Source organism: Dermacentor albipictus, chromosome 10 (assembly GCF_038994185.2).
Source record: "Dermacentor albipictus isolate Rhodes 1998 colony chromosome 10, USDA_Dalb.pri_finalv2, whole genome shotgun sequence".
Lineage (NCBI taxonomy): Eukaryota > Metazoa > Arthropoda > Arachnida > Ixodida > Ixodidae > Dermacentor > Dermacentor albipictus.
The window spans coordinates 96,383,310-96,407,804 of NC_091830.1; the positions used below are offsets into that span (position 1 = coordinate 96,383,310).

General features: G+C 44.6%; 1 protein-coding gene across 1 annotated transcript in view; it reads left to right on the forward strand.

Moving 5' to 3' along the window:
• Window positions 1–23,918, forward strand: part of LOC135921469 (solute carrier family 26 member 10-like) — a 94,919-nt gene extending 71,001 nt beyond the window's left edge. Inside the window, exons 13-18 of the mRNA XM_070526596.1 lie at window positions 2,339–2,445; window positions 6,344–6,410; window positions 9,842–9,978; window positions 17,604–17,703; window positions 18,536–18,590; window positions 23,767–23,918. Coding sequence (XP_070382697.1) covers window positions 2,339–2,445; window positions 6,344–6,410; window positions 9,842–9,978; window positions 17,604–17,703; window positions 18,536–18,590; window positions 23,767–23,918 — 618 coding nt within the window. The remainder of the gene's footprint in view (window positions 1–2,338; window positions 2,446–6,343; window positions 6,411–9,841; window positions 9,979–17,603; window positions 17,704–18,535; window positions 18,591–23,766) is intronic.
• Window positions 23,919–24,495: the final 577 nt, after the last annotated feature.

Consider the following 24,495-nt stretch of genomic DNA (forward strand, 5'->3'; position numbering starts at 1 on the left):
AGCTTAATGGCTAACTAAAGACAATTTAATTATTACTCCATAAGTTATGGTATATTGGGCACAGCAGTGACTTCTTTGCCGCTTCCAGCTTGTGGAGTTGTTACCGCTAATTTGTTGCCTCTCATTTAATTGCTGCATAAACAAATAACATTTAAACATTGGAGCTTGAGCCTAAGTAATGCGTCACTGAACTCATCCCAATATTTGCCACTGGTTTGCCTACTACATAAAGAGAGCTAAGCATAACAACAATTAATAGAGTGACATTATATGAAAGAACCGCAAGAATCCGCTTTTGAACTCGATTGTCACTGTTCAAGTACAAAGGCCGTTGAGGCTGTGCGAAGACAAAAGCTTTCTACAGTGCCATCCGTTCAGAGAAGTAGAAGGGGATCGTGCTGATGCATTTGAAGCTACTTCGTGACATTACTTGTTCCCTCTTTACAGCAGCCAACTCTGTTTTGATGAATAAAATTATTGGCATTTTCCCCCGAAGGCGAAACAGGGAAAGTGGCTCAAAATAATGGCGTGATGACGAGCACCTTCAATGACGTTGCAGGCGTTGCACGTCGATGGTGCTCTAGATGTCGCCACAAGAAAAGCGTTAGCTTTCTGCAGCGGCCGAACAAAGGACTATACTCCATCGCACAAGTACCTTGCAGCTCTTGGCGTGCACAGGCAATATCTTTGCGCAGCAGAATATGGTTAGTTTTGGGCATAACTGACGGGTTATGAGCAGCACTAGAGTTTTTTTCTCACTGCTTGATGCGATACAGCGATACGTAGCATGTAAGGACACTTGCGCATGCTCGTCGTATGCCGAGAACTACTGTGGCACCAATCGCCGGTAACCTTTATAGCCACCCTAACTGTTACAGGGTAGCGACCATACCGCGCCAATCACCCGGTTCGATCTGAATTCGTGCTTTTGACTAGCAGTCCGTAGTGTCTGCAGAAAACAAGCGGTAAAATTCGTCATCGCTAAGTCTCATCTCGAGCTGAGATCAAAAAACCGTTGTATATGTTTTGTCATAGTTATGGTGATCGACTGTTTACTTTGACACCGCAAGTGGCTACAGACACGGCGCCGCGTCATAAAACTGGCTTGACTTCTAGTTAGCAGATGGCGCCACAGCATTAGCACTTGTGATGTGTTGACGATGCGACACGCTTTCAAGGGCTAATTGTTCAAGACATCATTAATTTACTACCCCGCTCTAGCATGGTACGTCTTGAAAGTAGCGAGCAAACCCCAAGTAGACTCCGAGCAGTCCCTGTGGCGCTAATAAACATCTATAAGGACATTCACCTTTACTACTTGCTAAGGAGACTGCAAAGTAATTGTACGGAAAGCGTACGGGTAAAGCAAAACCCCGCTATCGCTCGCATATAAACGCAGCTTATGTTTACAGCGTCAAAACATTTTTTGCATCAACACAAAAACTTTGGAGCATGTACCGACGGGATGGCCAGCAGACGCTGAGCAAATGACATGGCAGGGATGAGCACAGCCCGAGATGCATTCGGCCTGCCTGTTGACTAAGAATTCTTGACAACTGCATCTTATGCAACCGTAATGTTTACGGGGAAACACTGGCGGCGACCGCTATGCAGGAAGGGCGATTTTTCTCGTAGAAACGCGGCCGCTTGTGTAGGCGGATCTTTTATTGTTTCGCACTTTTAATATTTAAGCCTGAAAAGATTTAACATAGAAGGCGTGTGCTGTCGGTGTTTTGTGTCGTGACATTTGTTTGTGGGCTGTCATTCTCGGAATTCTCAGGAATAACTTTGCACAGAATGTAAGATAACGTATGAGTAACTTTATTGATAAAAGAAGAAGCTTAATGTCGTGTAGAATATATTTGCAAATTCTCGCTCACAGGATGCCCGGCGCCCACACCAGACGCCGGCAGCAGATTTTCTGCGACACGGGACACTCAACGCTATGGCGTTAATACCGTGTTGGCCAAACGGAAACAACGGGCCTAAAGTTTTGGCATAAGTGGTATTATAACGGAAAAAAAATAAAAATGGCGTGTTCTAGAAAATCCAGACAACTTAACCTGCTTGAAATGGTATGCGTGTATGGACCCGGTATTTCTAAGGAATGCATTGATGATAATTCTGGAACGCATACGACGCTTACGTCTCACATGCGTCCAGGACGTGAAAAACTTACTAATAATGTTCGCGGAAGTTGTATACTTGCAGATAGATTGTTTTGACAGAGCCGCAAGCATTTTTTTCAGCGTTTAAACTAACGAAAAAAAAAATACCTTGCGAACGAATATGAACGCGCAGAGCTGCTCTACACTGTATGGATGTCGTCTTTCCACAGGTACTTTGGTCGCTAAGCTTTCTGAGTCCGGTTTTTCTGAACGCCACCTATGGACTCATGGCGGGAATTCTTTTGGGCCTCCTGATAATCTTCCTGGAGCTCAGCGGGTAGGTTACTTCATTATCTTTGCAATGGAAGTTTTGCGCATTTATCGGGTGCGCGCGGATTTGAGGTCATAATTACAACTTAAGCACAAGCAACGACATATCAGACAAGGTTCGATACGTTCGTTGTGAATTATTTTACACGGTAAGTTGTTAAGACTCTGGCAAAACGATCTTCCGCCTCAATATTTGGCTTCGATGAAATGGTGTGCGTTGATATACCCCAATGCAGCCACAATGGCTTCAGGTCGTGCGTTTTCAGGATTTTTCGACAGTTTGTATCTCTCGTTCTCTCAGTGACATCTCCCATATAGATAACAGCGTAGCAGAAATAAATATCGGGAACTAGGGTGCCACGTTGAGGGCGTCGTGGCCGCAGAAATATGGAGGTAGCCACACTCAGGTGGTGCAGGCCTTTTGATAGGAAGCAAATCGAACACTAAGGGCGGCGTCTTACGACCCCTCGCACAGAAAGCACGATTTTGCCACGGCATTCTACTAGGTAATGACCGTAATTATCTTATCAGGCTGATGACAAAAGATGTTCTCGATGTGCTGGAGAAGCTCAACTCGCTGATTGCCATCTGTGGCTTGATAGTGTTGCTTCTCGGCATCTGGCACGCTCCCGGCTGCGGCTGATGGGAGTGCTATTATAGTAAGAAATCTGAGATGGGAAACTGAATATTAATATTCCGGAAACTCATAAATGGGTGGAATAAAAAATGTAGATAGAGAGAAAGAGATACAAATGAGAGAAAAGCAGGAAGAAAAGATAGGAAGCATGCATAGGCAATATACGCGATAGAAGCATTGTGTGGGAAGCCAGATATCCAACATAACCTCAAGAGAAAAACAAACTAAGAAAGAATATGGGTTTAGCAATTGAAATGGAATTATGCTAGTGTTCCAGATCATGGCCGTTTTTTTTAGTTTGCGGTGATAAGAACTGGATTTCCCATGATGAAGCCTCTTCCGTACTGCATGGAAACGACGCAGGTACCCTAGAACATGTTTTGCTCTTATCTCACAGACTGCATCCAGCCCAAAGTAGAGGCGTGCGACCTCACAGAATGCATCCAGCTCAAAGTAGAGGCGCACTAGGCCTGCTCCATGCTCTTCACTTTGAGGGCTATATGGTAAACAAACAGCTGCTTGAGCAAAGCAATGAAATCAGGCAATGAAGGAAATACTGTATTTCAAATCAAACAATCGGAGCTGACTGTTAAAATTAGATATGGCGTAAAACGCGGCAGAAATGCGAGAGTGAGCGTGATAACAATTGCCACCACTGCGTTACCAAACACATCCTTATTATTATCGTCATTGGTATCCTAACGATAAACTTAATTTTATTACGACTCACACCGCTCCTACAACTTTTAATGCATTACTGTCACATAATGCCTCTCACGCGCCCTGATCTTGTCAACGCACGAGACTTCTAAGAGCGACGACGTAAAATTTTGACCTCTTAAAGGTTTAAAAACGTTGATAGGCGGAGAAGTAACTTAAGAAAGATATGGGTACTCTTAAAGCGTGACATAAATACACTAATTGGGGTATGCGCCCTTGATTTCTACCATAGAATGCCGTATAGCTCACGTTAAAACACAGAAAAATACAACACACGGAACACTGCAAGGCCCTCACTAAATGTCTCATTGGGGCCGTTTGGGTATAAATAAATACGTAAATATTTAAAGACGATACCATGCGAGCAATCACCCTCCCTCGGAGAGCCAGCTCGCGGACCTTGCATATATTTCATCACATGCTATGCACAATATTCCCGCCAGTGATTACACGGTTATCTGCATCGTCCTGTGCATGCGGCAGAGTAATGGGGCGCTATAACGTAAAACTATTACAAACTTTTCTATTCGAATTCTGCAATCAGCCCTCCACGATTGGTCAAAAATTTTTTCGACCACCCCCCCTTTACCTGTCTGTCACGTGACGTCACGAAAACCGCGATAGCTCCCCATCTGATATAATGTGTACGTACTGATTATGCATGATTTTACAGAAAAAAAGAAAAACAGTCATTTCTGATTCGACCCCTTTTCACCATTAGCCCTCGGCTATTGGTAAAAAGCTTTCAGGTTTCACCCACTTCACCTGACTGTCACGCGACGTCACAAAACCGCACAAACTCACCGCGTCAAAGCGACGTGTACGTGATAAAGACGCACTAATATGCCGAACGAAACTGAATTTTCTTCGGAATAGCCGCAGGCTGCCCCGTTCCGAAAGGAATAAAAGATTGCTGCCGCCGATTGTTGAGACGCTGGCTACTCGCACCTGCCGCGTATAATAAAACTTCTTGCGTGGCCGTGTAACGTTTTAGAGCAGTTTCGGCCCGTTTACCACCTCATTCTGCCAACTCTTCTTTGCTGAGGGTCAGTTTTAGCGTTATTCGTAAGCTTCCGTTGCATGCCGCCGCGATTTTCGACCAGCCACCACAAGCTAAATAAGGGAAAGACGACCAATCGCAGACGCCGGCACCACCCTCTTCATCCGGTTATCAATTTTCAGTGCACTGGCTCTGCCCGAGCGGATCCCTCTCCACTTGAGCGTTCTCCTCGCCTCTTGTCAGCCAATTAGATACGACAAGCCGCTCAGTGCAGGCAATGTTATTCGTTTTTCAAGCAAACAAAAGTGACCTCCTATGAACGAGGAGACTGTTTGATTGGTCTGTACAGACAACCCTGTGGGTGACCGCTCGGTGCTTGCGTCGGTGGTTACGCAAAATTGACGTCAGGGGATTGGAATAGAAACATATTGCAATAGTTTTACGTTATAGGACCCATGGTTTCATATGGTGTGTCTTAGCTTTTTGTTTTGATAGTTTTATTTAAAAGTTACGTGTTGCACTAAGCACAATTGTAGTTCTTGAGCTTGATTACTATGAGAGGCGAACATTAAAAGAGCTAGAGCCCAAAATTATTTGGCTAATATAACAAATTTTGGCCAACTGACTTTTAAACTAAGTACTTCACGGCACATATTACTTTCGAACAGTGTTTATTTCTAGGCTGCAAGCTTGTGACGAGAAAAAAATACTTTTATAGAGCACCCGTTGTATTTTTACAGTGCGAACTATTGTAGATCTTTGACATGTACATGCGGTTGCCAGTACCATTGGGGTGCATGAATGCTTAGATGTTAACGTGCTGCGATAGCGAGCTCTCGGGAAAGGCATCCCTTCTTTTATTCTACGGTACTCACCCAATATTATGGCTGCGGGACAGAAGGGTGGTAGCTGGTGACTACTAAACTCATAGCCACTCGACAGATTTAGAGGATTACACCAGTTTTCACAGATGTATTCCCAATGATTGCGAAGAAATGCATGCTGTTACAGTATTTTTTGCGTCTCAGTGCATAAGCCGGCCTTTTTTTTTTAAAGGACTGACACATCATCGCATTTGTTTCCCGCAATTTTGACTAAGGAAATCCCGAATATGATGCTAAGTTATAAATTCGTTCTAAGTGGATGTGGCATGTGATATGTCTGGCTTCAGTGCGTGCATTGTAATATGTGTGCTAGAGTAATTAGTTAAACATTTGATTAGGGAAATCTTCGTAGTTATTCAGTTATGCATATTTATTTAGACTGTAGCTAATCGCTCTTTCCGTTCTCCAGTTCACTAAGTAACTTGGGTTCCGCATGCCATAGGGGATTCTTAAAATTCTGTCGGGTTTAAAATAAGGCACACGGCATATTTCACTTCGCACACTCTTTACGCAAGGCGGCAACGCTCTTCTTCCTTAGACTGCAAGATTGTGCCCAGGAAAATTCGCTTATAGAGGACATAACTTGGGAACAGTGTGAACTATTATATCTTTTTGACTCGTTCTTGCGGTTCCGGTTGCCGAAACTGTATTTCCCCCTCAATAGGCAGAAAGGATCACGCTTGCAACCTCGGAAACCGGATGTTTTCGTCGCTTCAAAACTAACACCAGAGGTAAGATACCGCGTGAGTTAATTTGCTGGCTAATTAATTTTCTAAAATAGACAAACGTTTTCCTTGCCCCTCTGAGCGTGTTTGTATTCTCTCAGTTACTATATTAGCACAACGTCACGCTTTATTTTCTCTCACCTACTTTCTGTACACTTCGCGAGCATCTATTCTCTGGCCTCTCTCATGTACTGTGTTAGCGTGTAACAGAAATCCAGGCTTGCTACGCCTTAGCGCATGTTGACTACTACACACCACAGCCTAATCAGGTGCAGTTTCGCAAGTTTTGTGGCTACCAAGAGACTCGCCTAAGTGATGGCAGCTTGTTGACCGGTACCATTCCCTCCTGCAGCATTTAAACAGACTACTGATCTCAAAGTGAGGAACCATATCGTGAAGAACCTAAAATCACGTGCGATGAACACACATATGTTACTTTAGAAGTGTGTGAAGCAAATGGTGCAGAAGCGAACGGAGCTCGTAAAGCAGTCACAGCGCATGCACAGTCGCAACAAATGTAGTCGTAATCAATCAGGCTCGCTGCCGTGTGGGCTACATTGGCATAATAACGGGGCACAGCGATAGAGAAGGAAAGAAAATAACGACCACTAAACGAGAACAGTTTGGAAAAAAAAAAACATCAGTTTTAATCAAATGCGCAAGTGGGTTGCTGCGGAGTGGCATTGGTGTCATACAGCCACGGTGTATTGAACTGTCATGGGTCTGTGGAGGCCTCCCAAACCTTGCTTTGCAACGGCTGCTTTTCAAGCACAAAAGTGTCGTGCAATAAAAAGCCGACAGTGAATAATTAACGCTCAACTACCTTAAATAAATCAAGGATATGTGGCACACGGAAGAGCCAAACAGAAAAAAAAGACAATGTTCAATTTTGTTCCAAAATGGCGAAATTACGATCAACCACTCGTGACAGTGACAATAGTAAATATCCAGAGGCCTTGGCCGGAAGCTATGAAATTATTGTCGCAGAATGAATTTGTCAGGCAAATTGGATTCAAGAATGCGCCGGTTTCATCGGGCACAAGGAAAAGAAATTTAGCGAGATCTGTTTAACGAAAGTCTCAGAATTATCAAGCAATCTAGCCCTCAAGTGAGGAAATTTCAGTGGTATCATCTATGGACGAGTCTACTACAACCCTGCGAACAAACTGATAAGTTTAGGAAAGCCTTCACTATAAAATGTGGTGTTATTACGCTCACACGAGTGCGCCATACATTGCATTCAAGTACATTCTTTAAGTGACAAATGCAGTGAGCAGAAGTCCGGGGTGATTTGTTCAAGCAGGAGAGCACGTTGTTGGGCGAGTCGGTCGTACATATTTAAAGCAGGCTCAAGCAGGCACCACCGGTGTTAAACACTAAGGAAGGATTGCCTGGTCGCCTCGATAGGAAACGAAAGCTTTGCCACGTGAGTGGACAATTAAGGCCCTTATAGCTCACTTTAAACGAAGCAAAGTGCATCGATGTGTATTACGAACAAATTATTTCTCAATACATCGGTTGACGTAACGGCGCGGTAGTCATATTCAGATAGTCAGATTTTCACAACGTAAGTCCCCACTACATCCCTTCTGGCAGAAGCCCTTTCCACAAATTGTGGACACATCCTTCTCAATATTTGTAGGGCTAGAGTGTTAAGTTGCTCTTTACTCTTCTTACTAGCTTAATTCGAGCCATAAACGATTTTACTTTCTACTGTTCGTACACGATCCCGCAATATTGAGAGAAATGTTCTTGAAAAAATATAATATAATGCCAACATCAACGCCAAAAGATAAACCAACTTTAGCAGCCTTATGGCCGTCGCCATTCATAGAATGTACTGAATTCCGGCTATGCAATGGCGTCAGCATATGCAAGTATATCTTGGTGTTAGTGGCCATCGATACGAGATGAATTACTGTTTTCGAGTCACCTTACTGTGTTTGGCGAGTGAAAGAATGAGAGCTTCATCGAAAACTATCGTGCAACTCCACCCTTTTGCGGGCATTTTACAGTCTTTTCATGAAGGGCGTATGGTGCCAATAACATCTATAAATTTTCTGGTTGTGCTGACTGTCATTACGAAACTTCCCTGTGGAACAGCTGCAACTGTGGATGTAGTTTGATGTTGTTGAATAGCACTGTAACACGCATCCGTCATGTTTTAGAGCGCAGCTCTTTGGCGTCCGTTCCTGGGTTTCGCGTCGTCGTCGTCGTCGTCGTCGTCGTCGTCGGCGTCGTCGTCGACGGCGTCGGCCTCGTAACCAGCTCGCCTCCGCCGCCGCGCTCCGCCGCCGCGCATGCGCCGCTGCTCCGCCGCCGCGCATGCGCGCTGTCGGCTCTCCGGGCGAGGGAGGATGATGGAGGAGGGCTGGCTACACAAATGGCTCTTTGGCGTCCGTTCCTGGGTTTCGCGTTGTCGTCGGCCTCATAACCAGCTCCGCCCCCCTTTCATCCCCCCAGCGCTAGCAGCGACCGACTGATACCGCTTTCGTGAGTCCGCTACCGCACTCACGAAAGACGTCGTGCACTTCCTGCAACTCGCATTAACCGTCCATCGATCCACACCGATGTTAGTAGTGGGGGACTTTAATGTTGACATAAAGACAAACAGCAATTTCCTAACACTTATGCGGGAGAACATCCCGTTCCTCTCGCTCGTAACGCGTCCCACGGCTGTGACAACCTCGCGAGGCACTTGTATAGATCTCGTCTTTGAGAATCAAGCATTGGTGTACCAAGTCGAACATATATCAGTCTATTTCTCCGACCACAAAGCTTCCTTCATGACTGTCAAGAACTGTTAATGGAGTCTTTGTTAAAGGAATACGTGTGAAAAATAAAAAAAAATTCTGTGATAGCGCATACATGTGTTGCTCGATTTCTTTGCCTCAATCTATCGAAAAGGTGAAACAGCTTATTTGCTGCGCTCAAATTTCGCATTAGGAAGTAACGTAATCGTCGGTAATTTTTTTGCATTATGTCACCACGTAAACGCGGCCGCATTGGCTGATTATCACACCGGCGTCCTCATGTTCAGTTAAAGGAAGTCATACCTACCTAACCAATGTGGTAATGCCATCGTTAACGATAGAAAAAGTAAGTAGAGTTTCCTTATTGCCTGAAAACAATAACCTTCATATATGGTAGCTGATGATGCGTACACGTGACGCTCCAGATGATGTGTATAAAATGGTACTTTATAACGCTGCACGACGCAATCATAACGCAAGTACCTACATGAAAAAGCCCCTACTAAAGCAATATTAAAACAGAAATAAAAGTAGAGTGCGATATAAGCATCAAACCTATGGCATTAAGTCATGTCATTTTTTGAACTTGTGACATTCATACCTACTAGTTTCACTTTTGTGAACACCCGGAATACGATCGCGTGATTTTCTTAACTCTTCTTTCTTTCCTGTGCAACGACTTAGGAAAACAGAGTGATAATCTACAGATTCAGTGGCCCTCTTTGCTTTGCTACGCACCACAACATAGTTGCCGATATTCTGAGCTTCTTCAAGCGCAGTGAATCCAAGATTGAAAAAGGCTCCACGACGCTACAAGCAATGTAAGTACATAAAAATCAACACAGCCTCATTGTTTGCAGCGCTTACACATCTCATACCAGCAGTGGACCTTGGCCTCTTTTGCGGCAGCCTGTATTATTATTGTTTTGCATTTTATGGCGATGCACATGAGCAGAACTACGACGTTGCATGTTTAATACCCAAGTGTTCTGTATTATTATGTATATGTACCTTGTATAAATTAAAATAATTACAGTGTCATTTCTAAGACTACGTACGTTAAAACGAAGCCACGCTTGCTGTGCCCACCTCATCCCTTCGACCGCTCCAATGCACGCACATGCTAAAAACTCAATTCGTAATTGTAAATGTGACTTCTTTCAGGAACATAATCTGCGGCAAGCTTATTTCTCATATAACCTGTAAAACGAACATCTAAACGAAAGATCACGTTGTGAAGCTGGGAAGCAACGGCCTAAGAATATTGCAGCGTTTATTTTTTTAAAGCTTTTCACACTACGCACCCGCAATATGTACTTCATTTATGCTACTTTCCAGGTCCTACACAGCGCTTTGAGTAAGAGGGGAGCAATAGCATCGGGTTGTGCAAAATACTGCAGCAACAAAGACTGCAGCAGTAGACGAAACACAAAGCCAGACGGCACCCAATAGATTGTACAAATGAACAGAACAGTCTGTAAAAATTGGAGTGAGCTGCACATTTTGTAAGGAAAACAAACAGCAGCTGATAACTATTGTCAGAATGCTTCTATAAAATTTTCTTGGTTTCAAAACCAAGCGACATCATCCGCTATAGCTTACCGAAATATTGTCATGTTGAAGCTACAGGGAAGACCCAGTCAGTGGCAAGATGTTAGTCTCAAATCTAGCTGTTTATAATGTTAACTTGCACCCAGTGAAAAAAATGCCACACTCGGAGCATAGCGATGGAGGCCCCAGCACATTTTTCAGTCCTGATATAACACTCAGGAGTGTCGGCTGTTTATCCATGACTCATCGTGCTTTCTACAGCAATTGCTGGAACTCGCGCACGTTGCAGAATGTACACCAGTATCACTTCGGAATTTCATTAGACAAGAATTTTTCTCCATACAATTGGTGACAACGTTGGAGAAAATTATGTTACATGTAGGCGCATCTTGCGTCGACCGATAACTTTGTAACAGTACTATATTGTTAGTATGGTGAAAACCTGGCAGCGAAAAGGATGAGTAGTGTAGACATGTCAACATGAAAAGCACTAGGCACGGTAAGCAGGTCACACTCATCTTCACGTGGCTGCCGACAGTTGCGTAAGAAGCCAAAGTCACTCGACAGCTTTAGAATACCGTCTCTCGCTTTACGTGCGTTAAACGCAAGCACACTTTTGTGACGTTACAATGCGCGTACTTTTGAAACGTACAGTTTAACGTACAGAAAACGCAAGCGTAAGCAAGACGTTGAAGACAGGACGCCGTCTGGTGTCTTGTGCCAAACATGATCAAGATGATCCGTTAGCGACCATCTTGTCCCTTCTGTGCCAACCTCGTTAGGCCTACGGAGGCCGTAATCGCCGAACAGTCTAAGAAATTTGGAGTCCTATGCACTAATAAATGAAGCTTCAGGCAAGTTTCAATGACGCGAGGCATCATTTGAACCGGTACTGGATGTCGACGGTAGCGAGTGTATAGCCATCACAAGAATTCTGGCTCAATCGGCAGCCATGGACGCCGCCACGTTAGAGAGCGCTATCTTCAGTGTGCCTAAACACTACGTCCTTACACCTGACAAATAACCTGCGTTACCGTAGCCGTACTTAAGCCGCAGAAACCAACTAACGTACGGAAAATGTGCAGTGAAGGCAACGCTATTTCTTTAGTACGTAACGTCTTTAAGCATGGTTTGAAACACTATTCTTCAACTGTATATTGTGAATCTGATGCGGTAAGCAAACGGAGGGAGGTTAAGGCTAGAATTCATGAGGTGACGACCTATAGTAGTATGTTTGAAACAGATAGCATGACATAGTGCAGCACCTATTGAATGGTTACGGGTAGAAGTCATGTTTTATCAGAGTAGACTTAGCTTGACGATCGTAGTTTTGAGAATCAAACAAATCTTTCGTTTTCAAAATTGCTCCTACCGTACTCTTAAGTATTGATTATGGCGAGACCATGCCTTTGATACGTATTCCAGATTAGTGTGTGTTCTGGTGGGTCGTATGATACTTGCATAATAGTTAGGCGAACTGCATCAGTTCGCATGCACACCACAAGAAAAATTGAATTCTAGGTGAACGCCTGAGTGCTTATGAACAAAGTCAACGTGTCTTGGCTGAACGGCTAAGTGCTCATTTAGGCAGCCCTTATGCACTTTAGTGTGGTTTAGATTGTAAGATAAAATACAAGTTATTAGGCTTAGGAATGCAATACATTACATTACAGTGGGATGTCCAGAGCATTTTGCTACCCGATGTATCAACAATGAATCAACTCTGGCAAACTTTGATGCGCGATGTTATTGTGAACAATATGGCGTGCAGGATACATAAGTCAATCATGCCCGAGTGGCTAATTCTGCAATGTTATCTTAGTCAACTATTTTATTTATTACGCAGCGAAGAGAAACCGCCTGGCGACTCTTGTCTGCAGCACACCTGACCTCATACCTAACGGATAGGATGTAATGTTGCTCACGACATAAATCTGCAGGTGGAAAGATAGGAAATAGTGAAATCATGGCAGGTTTATGGAATCAAGGTGCAGGATGGTTGAATTGGCCACAAAGCAAGACGACCAGACGTTTTAGAGAAATCTAGATAACGACACTGGTTTAGTAAACCCCTTTTCAAGCCACCCTATTAAGAGGATGATAGCTCTAACTAGAAAGCAACTTGTATCAGTGACGCTAAGATGTGCATGACTAATATACAGCTAATGCAGGTTATGAAAATGAGGTTATTATTTTTCAATGAGTTGTCATTGCGATATTTAAACAGAAGTAATTCTTTTGCATTTGTCCTGTCGGCTGGCATGCGCCCAAATGCTAAAGATTTCCAGGAAATACGAAAGAAAATGACTACCATTCCACTCTGTGAAGATGGAATGGCAGCGAAAGCTGACGATATTCAAACCTCTCAAACGGAAAGCAAAGTGCTTTCGCTGCCGTTACATCTTCACAGAGTGGAATGATCGTCATGTTTTGCGTTGCGAGTCTGTCATCGTTGTACGTTGGGAGGTGCCGGGGCTCGTGATTGTCGTTTTCGCTCAGCATCGCGGGAACGTTCTTCATCGGTGGTAGTTTCGCGCCGGCGCCGTTTACCTTCTCATTGCTCTTCGGCACTCCTCGTACGCATGTTATTCTTCGGGTGTACGAACTACGCGTATTCACCCCATCGATAACGCAACTATTTTTAGCACCGATACCTCTCCTACTTATATAGCGTGGTAACCTTGACGTCACGCTATTGTTCACGGCGAGGGTTCTGATACGTTCCACATTTTGACATCTGCGTCTTCGCACGGCATCCGTATGGGTTTCTTAGAAATCGCTTAGTCTGTTTCTGCTGCCGGAAGACGAGAAAACTATGGAAGCCTAGTCATATAAAGCTTTCGCTCTAAAAGAAAGAAACTAAACGTTTTATAGTAAGCCCTAAACAGACTGTCCAGTTCACGATCCAGGGGCAAGTTGGAATGAAAGTTGGCCGTCAAGATAATGAAGGAGAAAAAAGTTTTCAAGGCACTTGGACACTCCTCATCAGCACGCTGTTTTCCTATCCCGAAGCAGCATGGCATGTTTTAAGGTTTTCTTAGAATGCTTGCTATTTCTGGGATCATTATGCTGGAGAACTAGCCAGTCTTGCATTAAACTAGCGTTATATTTGTTCTGTACTCGACGAAACGCGGAACAGTAGACCTACTGTGTTCGCGATGGCACAATGTATGAGTGATCAGGTATAGTGTTGAATATATTCTCGGTATTCACAGAGTCTTAAATCATCTAGGGAACAATGTGTACTTTTTATATTCGCAGTATTGACAATTACGGCGTTTTTCGTTTCTTTTTCTTTCTTTTCAGCTGTGCTATTTTCTTCCTAAGAGGACCCAGATATCATCTTAAATTACACTATGAAAGAAAGGGCGAATGGTACTGACCGACTCAACTGTTTCAACAAAAGCTTACCAACTATCTCGGACATTTGGGATCTTTATAGGCGCTATATACATGCTTTATATTGTGATCATCCAAGAGGAACTTTTCGCCTCGTCATTTTTTGTGTCTTTCGACTTATCAATCAAATCCGTTCATTTTGCCTGTTTTTTATATCGAGGGAACTGTCTCCAGTCGGGCTACATTTCGTGAAGCGAATTCATCGCTGTCAGTGATGGATTGTGTCCTGAAACGGCAACCCTACTGTCTCGGTGCCAAAAATGTGGCAGAATTACAGAATTTCGCTGCGAGAACAGGCCATCGTTTAACGTTTGAGTGGATTCCATGGCACTGTGGCTTATATAGAATGAAATCTTCTACGAAGAGGGAAAAATGGCTGAGGAGTACCTCAGGTTGGGTCAATTGGTGCGACATTCTAGCGATTTAACCAGCGCAAATAAACGCGGACGTAAGAAACCCATATACAGAGAACCACTTCTATATTACCAACTGAAATTTCATTCGAAGGACCATGTGTTTAAGATCTCGTCCTATCGGAATCACCAGGATATTCTTAATCCTGCAGGTAAAAACACGCATCCTCGTGAGCGGAAGGAATCATCGCGTCATAAGCTACAAAGTTTAGCTATCAACATCGCAAGGAACGACATCAGCTTGTGGCTTTGGTCCGGACTATCGCGGATCGGGTCACAGGTGATGAAGGAGGACGACCTGTCGGTGAATGTGTTTCTTCACTCACACTCACCGTAAACAGGAAACCTCCCACCAGCATTGGACGTCCTAAAGAAAACTGTTGAAAAAGCAGACACATGTGCGTTGGTAATCTTTTTCACAGCAAAAAGCAACAAACCTGTCTGCCCTTTTGAAACTATTGTTTCAGAACAACGCGCGTGGCACAACATTGTAAGTGTTTTTCTACAGCTCCACCTTGTATCTCAACTCCAGTATGATCCCTTCCGTGTTGGCAGTTCATTGGCGGCGGTAGATCCCCTGGAGGACATGGCAGAAAAGTCTGGCCTTACAGCCTTGTTCAGTGACATAGAAGAACTTGCTTACTCAGTGCCTCACCCGCAACATTTTCGTGCTGTTAGAAGCAAGATCGAGGAGTCGGAAGCAGTAGACTTGCAAAATGGGTCCGACATCAGCAGTGAAAATTTCATGATTGTATTGGAACTTTACCTTCGGTTCGCTGCTATCACTGTTGAAGACAAAGATTACGTGAAAGAAGTTGGCATTTGCATTGATTGCCCTGTCACCCCTGTTTTGTGTGATAACTTATTGTCATGTGCAGATCAGTGCGTCCACCTTGCCTGAAAGATTCTCCAGTGGTCCAATATTTTATACATGCTGACGATTTCCTAGTTTCGAATAACTATGTCCTTAATTCGGACCTTCACAGTACTATTGATTGTGTGATAAGTACGTTTAACAAGTATGGTATTGGACTGAGGTTTACGTTTGAGAAGCCTGCCGACGACTCTATCCAGTTTTTACATTTACGCCTGCGTTGCAAAATCGACAGCGTTTGCTTAATCTACAACCTGAGATTCATGAAAGGCCTCGTAACATTCGACAGTACCCACTGAAAGAATACCCAAAGAGGGATTGCCATGACTTTCTCAACGACTCCTTAATGATTCGCATCTAGTGCAATTGAGCTTCTCATCCCTTGTAGCCCGCTTGATGAGCTCCGGCTACTTACCTTTAATGGTGACATCTGTGACCGAGAAGCCTGTCCAGGAACGGAAACAGCCAAAATTTGAAAAGAGTACAATTGACAGGAAGCGAGTGCACGTAATTCCTTGCCTTCGCACAATTCTTCACAGCATCAAAAAATAGCCTCAATGGTAATGTTAACGTAGTATTTTCTAACCCAATGAAGCTGTCTAAGGTTTGTTCCATAAGCCAGAGAAAGCCTAATAGGCGCAGTAAAAAACACAAAACAAGGTTATCAATTGTAAAGCAAGCATTGTATATGAAAACCCGCTCAGTTGTAAACTGAAGTACACCGGCCATAGAGGACGGTGTTTTATTGACTGAGCACGCGGGTGAATGTTAAGTGTAAGCAACAAATCTGGCCACTTGGGCAACCGATCTAAGATGTGGGTACGCACCTGAGTTTCGCAGAAGTAGGTTCTTGAAAACAGCAAAAGATAGAATGCAGAGGGAAATTATTGAATCATTTTTCATCAACAAAGCTGGACGCACATGTGTAAGCGAGACATCAGCGCTTCTCTCGAAAGACGAGCTCACTTTTATTGAATGCCACGTCTGAGTAAGTGTTCTTTATGATTCGATTATCACTTGTGTAATTCAACAAGAGGCGGTTTTTCACTCTCTGTTTGACACAACACCTTCTTTTTGTTTCCACCTTTCCGCATGTGGCAAAGACAAATTTTATCACCTTTTGTTTTGTTCTGTGTTTTTTTTTCACCCTTAATATTTGCCTCTGCAGAGCTAGTTGCATGCTGAGCGTTCATTCCAATGCTTGGCCTTGCAGCTGGTCTGCCCTTTTATCCCACTGAGCACTTTGTGTTGTGTTCGCTCGTTATAAATTATGAAACCATACAAAATTGTGACCTAGTGCCTGCTTCCTGCTAGTGATAAGGCATTGATTGCTTTGGTATATTCGCTCTAGACTGTGCCACCGGACAACTTCTTGTGCTCAAGAGCATGGGTGTTGTTACCACCAAGATAAAGATTGTCATGGCTATCGCGATTGGTTGAAGTTTAAAGATATGGAATTTTGAATATAAATAAGGTGGCAGTACAGCGCTGCTCCGCATTTGATGTGTTTTTTTGCATCCTCGTTTATTAGCGCTGGGGAAACTTACAGTAGGGAAAAACGGTACGCGATAATTCCATGCATGGGTCCATCTAATTTTTTGGCCAGGCACTAATGCTCTAATAAACACATTATTGCACGAAAACACTGAAATATTGATAGGCGCTGCCGAGTGACTGTCATCGTGCCCCTCCACAGTATCGACCCAGGCATAAAAGTGAAATTTAAGCCCACGAGCAAAATAAGTAATTTAAGCTTACTGAACAGATTGCGACTAGGTGCAGCGTTCACTTGGCTCTACCTGCATGTTGTTGGCCGTGCATGCACTCAAGGATGCGGGCAGTGCAATATATTCGACACTACACAACACGTCTTGTGCATCAGCCCACGATGTGCTATGAAAAGAACATCATTGCTACAACATCTCTCCAAGTTCACCAATCGACCTTTTTCTGAAGAGGGTTTATTAGGACCGTGGCCCAATTCTTGTCGTCGGTGTGATGTTCTAAATACTCTTATCAAATTCTTTGAGACTTGAAACTGTCTTTGCTTTTAATGTTCGGTCGCCACTATTTACGTCCACATGATCAACAAGTCTCTCATTTTTCCATTTGCCTTCCCCAGTGCTAAGTAGCAGGCCAGGAACTCGATTCAGGCTGACCTCTCAGGTTTTCTGTCATAATAAATGTTTGTCTCTCTGTATTATTTCAGGGAAGAAGCCGCCAGGGAAGCTGCAACGACACGTGCTATTGTGATGGATTGCTCAGCTATCAGTTTCATCGACTCGAGTGGACTTCGCGCTCTTGGTCTTGTAAGAACTATACTTCCTGTCTGTTTTGGGACAACGTACTACACGCACGTAAAAAACATTGGCTGACAAGTGTTTCGGCATGTAGATAGCGGTTGGTAGTCTGCGCGTAACCTTGATTATGCTCTTGGAAAATTTGGACAGGCGTCTATGTTGCGAGGTTACCCGGCTAGTCACTAGAGTACATCGTCATTTGATGATTACCTAGTTTTCAACAACAAAAAAAAAACCAACAGAGCAATCTGTTCATCAGTATGCTGAAGATTTTCACGGAATGTCACGTGGGACAACTGTTGGGGACTTGGGCACATGACATAACGCGTGCTCAGCATGTACATTGCGGAGATCAACGTTCTGTGCTTACTTGCGACAAATGATCTGTTCGTTCCCTTTCATTTTGGTCTACCTTAACACGTCAACGTTTCAATCTAGCATCTTTAATTCGATGAATTATCTTCCGTTTTATATGATTAGGCGATATGTGGCACTTGATATGTCGTCGTCTTCTGTAAGACTAGCATGGCATGTGTCAAAACATGCAGCTTGTGCGCGCTCAAGAAATTACGTCATTCACTGCCTTTGTTCATTCTAGTGAGCGCTTGTTGTTCAACAGGGAAGCTGCAGTAATGTCGTTCACTAGTAAGGTGGCCATGGGGGAAGTCCGGCCATCATTTACCCATGAAACGTTACAGAGCTACAAAACTGTTTAGATACACACCCTCCCTTGTGCGATATCTTCGGCCCTAAATTATTTCTTCTCTTCAACTAAATAAGAGAATCTAGTTGTCACTAGTACACAAACGATTAGTGACGCACTTTTCTTATTTCTTTCAAGGTTGTGGACATGTGCCGCGAGAACAAGTGTGCTCTTTATCTGGCTTCTTTACAAGGTAGGTGTCCAAGTAGCTGGGTCTTGCAAGGTGGGTGTTCTAGAAACTCCGTTACATGTATGGTAACAACAAGTGTCACCGACATTTTCACCATAACCACTCAGTTCGCGTTCAGCAGTACAAAAGTACTGTCTTCTCATACATTATTGAATGCCAGCGAACATAGAGCCCCTATTGCTAAAGCGCATTTAGTAAGACTGCAAGAGCTCTGCTGAAGTATTAGTTATTTAATGCTGTATTGCGGGTATACTTGTAAAATTAATATTAGTAGAGAAAAACGTAATTCATAAAAGTTTATAGTGGTGATATGCCTGTTAGCGAGAAGTTTCTACCAGCGCGAGCGAGTCAGTTTTCGAGCACCTCTCCTACTTATATGTGTTGGAGTCGCTGTTCGATCACCTGCCCCCTTGACTGAAATACGGCGTGTGCCTAATGCTTTTATGCTGTTATCGCTGCATTCAACCTTCGTTGCAAGTAAAAGTAAAGGACCCGAAGGGTTCATATTTTACTCCTAATCCTTTCTTTGATGTCTTGATAACCCTGTTACTACTATGAGGCTTCACGCCCCATTTGCTTACATCCGCGAATTGGTATGGTTCTTTCAACCTGCTTTTGGATATGAAACCATTATTTCTGGTTCATCAATATAGCCATTTGATCGGCTTACGGTGGTAAAGAAAGTGACACACACAACGATGATTTTGAGGATGTGAAGAAGGTACGGCACAGAGGCATGCTGCAGATGCTTATGTCTACATTACTGTAGCGCAATTCCAGTACGGGGAATTGGCGCTGAGTTAATTGGCTCAAAAAAATTACCGACGATTACGTTACTTCCTAATGCGAAATTTGAGCGCAGCAAATAAGCTGTTTCACCTTTTCGATAGATTGAGGCAAAGAAATCGAGCAACACATGTATGCGCTATCACAGAATTTTTTTTTATTTTTCACACGTATTCCTTTAACAAAGACTCCATTAACAGTTCTTGACAGTCATGAAGGAAGCTTTGTGGTCGGAGAAATAGACTGATATATGTTCGACTTGGTACACCAATGCTTGATTCTCAAAGACGAGATCTATACAAGTGCCTCGCGAGGTTGTCACAGCCGTGGGACGCGTTACGAGCGAGAGGAACGGGATGTTCTCCCGCATAAGTGTTAGGAAATTGCTGTTTGTCTTTATGTCAACATTAAAGTCCCCCACTACTAACATCGGTGTGGATCGATGGACGGTTAATGCGAGTTGCAGGAAGTGCACGACGTCTTTCGTGAGTGCGGTAGCGGACTCACGAAAGCGGTATCAGTCGGTCGCTGCTAGCGCTGGGGGGATGAAAGGGGGGCGGAGCTGGTTATGAGGCCGACGACAACGCGAAACCCAGGAACGGACGCCAAAGAGCCATTTGTGTAGCCAGCCCTCCTCCATCATCCTCCCTCGCCCGGAGAGCCGACAGCGCGCATGCGCGGCGGCGGAGCAGCGGCGCATGCGCGGCGGCGGAGCGCGGCGGCGGAGGCGAGCTGGTTACGAGGCCGACGCCGTCGACGACGACGCCGACGACGACGACGACGACGACGACGCGAAACCCAGGAACGGACGCCAAAGAGCTGCGCTCTAAAAAATTGACTTGACATCCCGGCCCTGCGAAACTGTATGCCCTGCGAAGCTGTTGAGAACCACCACAACAATTGCAGAGGGGGGGGGGGGTAGCAATGGTTTGTTGCTCTAGAGTAATGGTACGTAGCAATGATGATTTAGAGTAATGGTAGTAATGGGAATAATGGTAATTTTGACAGCACGCTTCAGCTAGTCGTATTGCCGCTTCTTCTTCCCTTTGCCGCTCCTCGCATTCACGCTGATCCTCGGGAGTCCTAATTATGTGTTGCCTTCTGTTCGGACCCAGGGTAGCGTATCGCGTCGCTCTCGTACAGTTGTTGCGACTCGGTGTCCGAGCGGCCGCTAGGGTACCGTGGCTGGTGGCGTGCCAGATGCGGGCAATCTAGAGGTCCCGGATGACGAACAAGAGATGAGAAAATAGGTGTGTTTACAAATTTACATGATAAGAGTTACTATCACGAGTTCGAGTTTTATTGGAAGAATGAGTAGGAGCACACGTACGAGTCCGAGCACCCGTATGACTAGGAGCGCTAGCACGAGTCGCAGTACACTCTCTCAAGGTCCACTTTTTACACACTTCTTTTTCCCCTTTCTCTAGTAGGGGAAATTCACAGCCCTTCTCGGGGAAGGAAGATCGTCGAACGGTTCGAAAAATCCAGCCAATGACATCGTCCCGCCGGGCTCCGCGCACAATGTTGCATGTTCACCCCCACTGACGAGGCAACGACGTAGCAAGCTGGAAATTTGATGTCGAAGTCGTTCCCACGGATGTCCTCGACGATGGCCCCATTGATAAATTAACGCGCCATTCGGGACTGTCCGTTTGTGAGTGTCGGGCTCCAGTAGTGTGGTATTCACAGTGATTTTAGAGCGCAGTTCTTTGGCGTCCGTTCCTGGGTTTCGCGTCGTCGTCGGCGTCGTCGTCGTCGTCGGCGTCGGCGTTGTCGGCGTTGTCGTCGGCCTCGTAACCAGCTCGCCTCCGCGCTCCGCCGCCGCGCATGCGCCGCTGCTCCGCCGCCGCGCATGCGCGCTGTCGGCTCTCCGGGCGAGGGAGGATGATGGAAGGGAGGAGGAGAGACTTTGGAGGAGGGCTGGCTACACAAATGGCTCTTTGGCGTCCGTTCCTGGGTTTCGCGTTGTCGTCGGCTTCGTAACCAGCTCCGCCCCCCTTTCATCCCCCCAGCGCTAGCAGCGACCGACTGATACCGCTTTCGTGAGTCCGCTACCGCCCTCACGAAAGACGTCGTGCACTTCCTGCAACTCGCATTAACCGTCCATCGATCCACACCGATGTTAGTAGTGGGGGACTTTAATGTTGACATAAAGACAAACAGCAATTTCCTAACACTTATGCGGGAGAACATCCCGTTCCTCTCGCTCGTAACGCGTCCCACGGCTGTGACAACCTCGCGAGGCACTTGTATAGATCTCGTCTTTGAGAATCAAGCATTGGTGTACCAAGTCGAACATATATCAGTCTATTTCTCCGACCACAAAGCTTCCTTCATGACTGTCAAGAACTGTTAATGGAGTCTTTGTTAAAGGAATACGTGTGAAAAATAAAAAAAAAATTCTGTGATAGCGCATACATGTGTTGCTCGATTTCTTTGCCTCAATCTATCGAAAAGGTGAAACAGCTTATTTGCTGCGCTCAAATTTCGCATTAGGAAGTAACGTAATCGTCGGTAATTTTTTGTTTCCACGAGGGACGGCGGCTGTGATCGCCTTGACGTGAGCGCCTTTTGTCTCTTCCAGGCGAGGCGGGCGCTCGTCAGCTTTGGTTACTCTGATTTAGTAGCGAGCTCCCTGGTCTTAGGACAAAGACAGTAGCTTTCATAGCTGCACGCTTGCTGGTGAAGCATTAATCGTCGAGAAGGGACGCGGGATAAACGTCAATCGTAACGCTGCAGGTAAAGGTTCTGCAACAATTAACAATAAAAGCTGTTGCAAGGCTCGTGCTTTTCTATACAAAAGGCCAGTAATATCACTCCCCACGTCGCACGCTGCCGTCACCGCGGCTGCTTGCGCAACAGTAATATTTACGAGCAAACGTACGTGGAGGGCGCTACGTGCTTCGCAGTGTTATCAGGAGCGCCTTATCATCAAACGTGGTTCGCACGCTTGTTTTGTGTTTGTTCCTTATAGAAACGAGTGCTGTTCAATATCTTTTATGCGTGATTCGATAGAATGTATGCGCTTTTAGCTTCAGTTTGCTAAGTGCTTGAAGCCTGCTTGACATCCACGGCGGATCGCCCTGGTATTGCACTACCTCGGGAATCGGTCCACATTTTTGCCTTGGACATGGACACGAAAAATGTCGACTAACGAGAGGCTAAGAGCTTCACTGTAAAATGTAAATCATGTTTGATATGACAAAAGCATCTTCACCTTTTTTGTATCTAATGAAAAACTCATTACCATCTAACGCAGTAAGGTACTCTCGTAATAGGTGCTCTGGGCTGGGCTGATGCAAAAGATATAGATTTATATAAAAGATGGAGGCAATAGTAAATTAGCCTAACAAAAGGGGGTTAACGGCTCACTGTAGAAAGTAACGCAATAGTAGAGACCTGAAAACTACCATTGTATGATGGACAATAAGTTTGCAGCGGCAGTGCTGCCGTTTCTCAACTACATCGAGTCGGAAGATCTCATTTGCCTATCTTTCATTCCCATATAGCCTTTCGGCCAGTTCTTCCTAACAAAATTAAATCCAGGGCAAGAAGTTGCCGGGAATCAGAATCACGAGGAAAAAAATTTCCAGTCAAATAAATATGGGTTGGATTGCATACGGCAGGCTATGGTAATTAATTCGTAAGTCGCAAGTTCAGGTCCTTCCATATGAAAGAAAATTATTTGTGCATTCATCCAGCACTAACCTATGTGTCTCAAAGACGCTTGAGAAGACGCTAGGAAGCACACAACAAATAATAACATGAAATGTAACGCTGGACGCACTGTTGATGGGGAAGTCGTATTGTCATCTTGCAAGTGGACATGCGTTGACGTAGGGCCTTGTCGGTATACACACCTAAGATTATTTTAAGCACATTCACAACGAGGACAAGCGCATGTGTGTCCACTCGCTTGTCCTCGTCGTCAATGACCTAAAGTAATCTTATGTATGTCCAAGAGGAGTTTCATTGGCTTTAAAATGAAAACTTCTTCTATAAAATTTGCAGTATTTCTTCTCTTGTCACCGTATTTCTCAGAAAGTTTTTTGTATATTCTGGAACCCTCCTTTAAGCCCATTCGTGGCCTATTCAGCTGGAGTGGTTTCTCCAAGTCAATGGAGAACGCACTAACGAGTAATGCATGAAGCCGATAACCGATTATACACTAGAACAATGGGATGGCTCGCAAAGCAAGCAATAAGCTGTGAGGCACTATAAAAGGTTACACTGTGCGTTCATACTTAAAAATTGAATGTGTTTGATGTCGAGGGCACTGACGCAAGGCGTAATTATTAGGAAACGAGGTCGCTAGGAACGGCAATCGATATACAGAAACAGCTGCGCATGCTCGTAATGATGACTATACTGTTGATGTTCTTTCTCTTTGCAGATACTCCACTAAAAGTAATAAAAACTCAAGAATCCATGCTGCAGAACGTTGGCATAGAGCATATCACCCCTACTGTTCAAGACGCAGTCGCACTAGCGAACTGTCAGCTACCTGCACGAATTTACAGCACGCAGCTACAAACGTATCTTTGACAGAAAATAAAAGTTTACTTGGGTTAAAGCCTCGATAAGTTCATTCATTATCTAACAGGACCATAGGAACTGCTTGTCAGTATGGTGTTACTTAGTGAATGCGAATGCGAAGTGGGGTCCCTGAGAGGAAATATGAGCCGGACGCGATAACAGACTCTGAAATGTTCCAATACCTGTAACTTGACGCTTCGGATTCATTTGATAACACCGTTACTTAAACATGGGAACCTTCACTTTCAGGAACGGTATATGAAAATTGCTTCAGTAAAAACTAGCTTGTCGTATCTCTTGGTGCCCAGAAAGTGAGAAGAATCATTCAGCGTAAATTGCATATATGTGTCAGCATATGTGCCAGCACAATGAGCCACCGCATTGGTGCATTTGCTAGGACGTTGCATGGCGGAGATCGTGTTCTTTGATTAACGTGTGTATTACTAACTTCATTTAGGCGCCCCCATCGATGCCTCTATGGGGGCGCAATGCAGGAATGCTCCTGTACTTATATTAAGGAGCACGTTAAAGAAACACAGGTCCTCAAACTCTTTCCGCGGTCCGCCCCTGCACCGGGCCTAAGAAT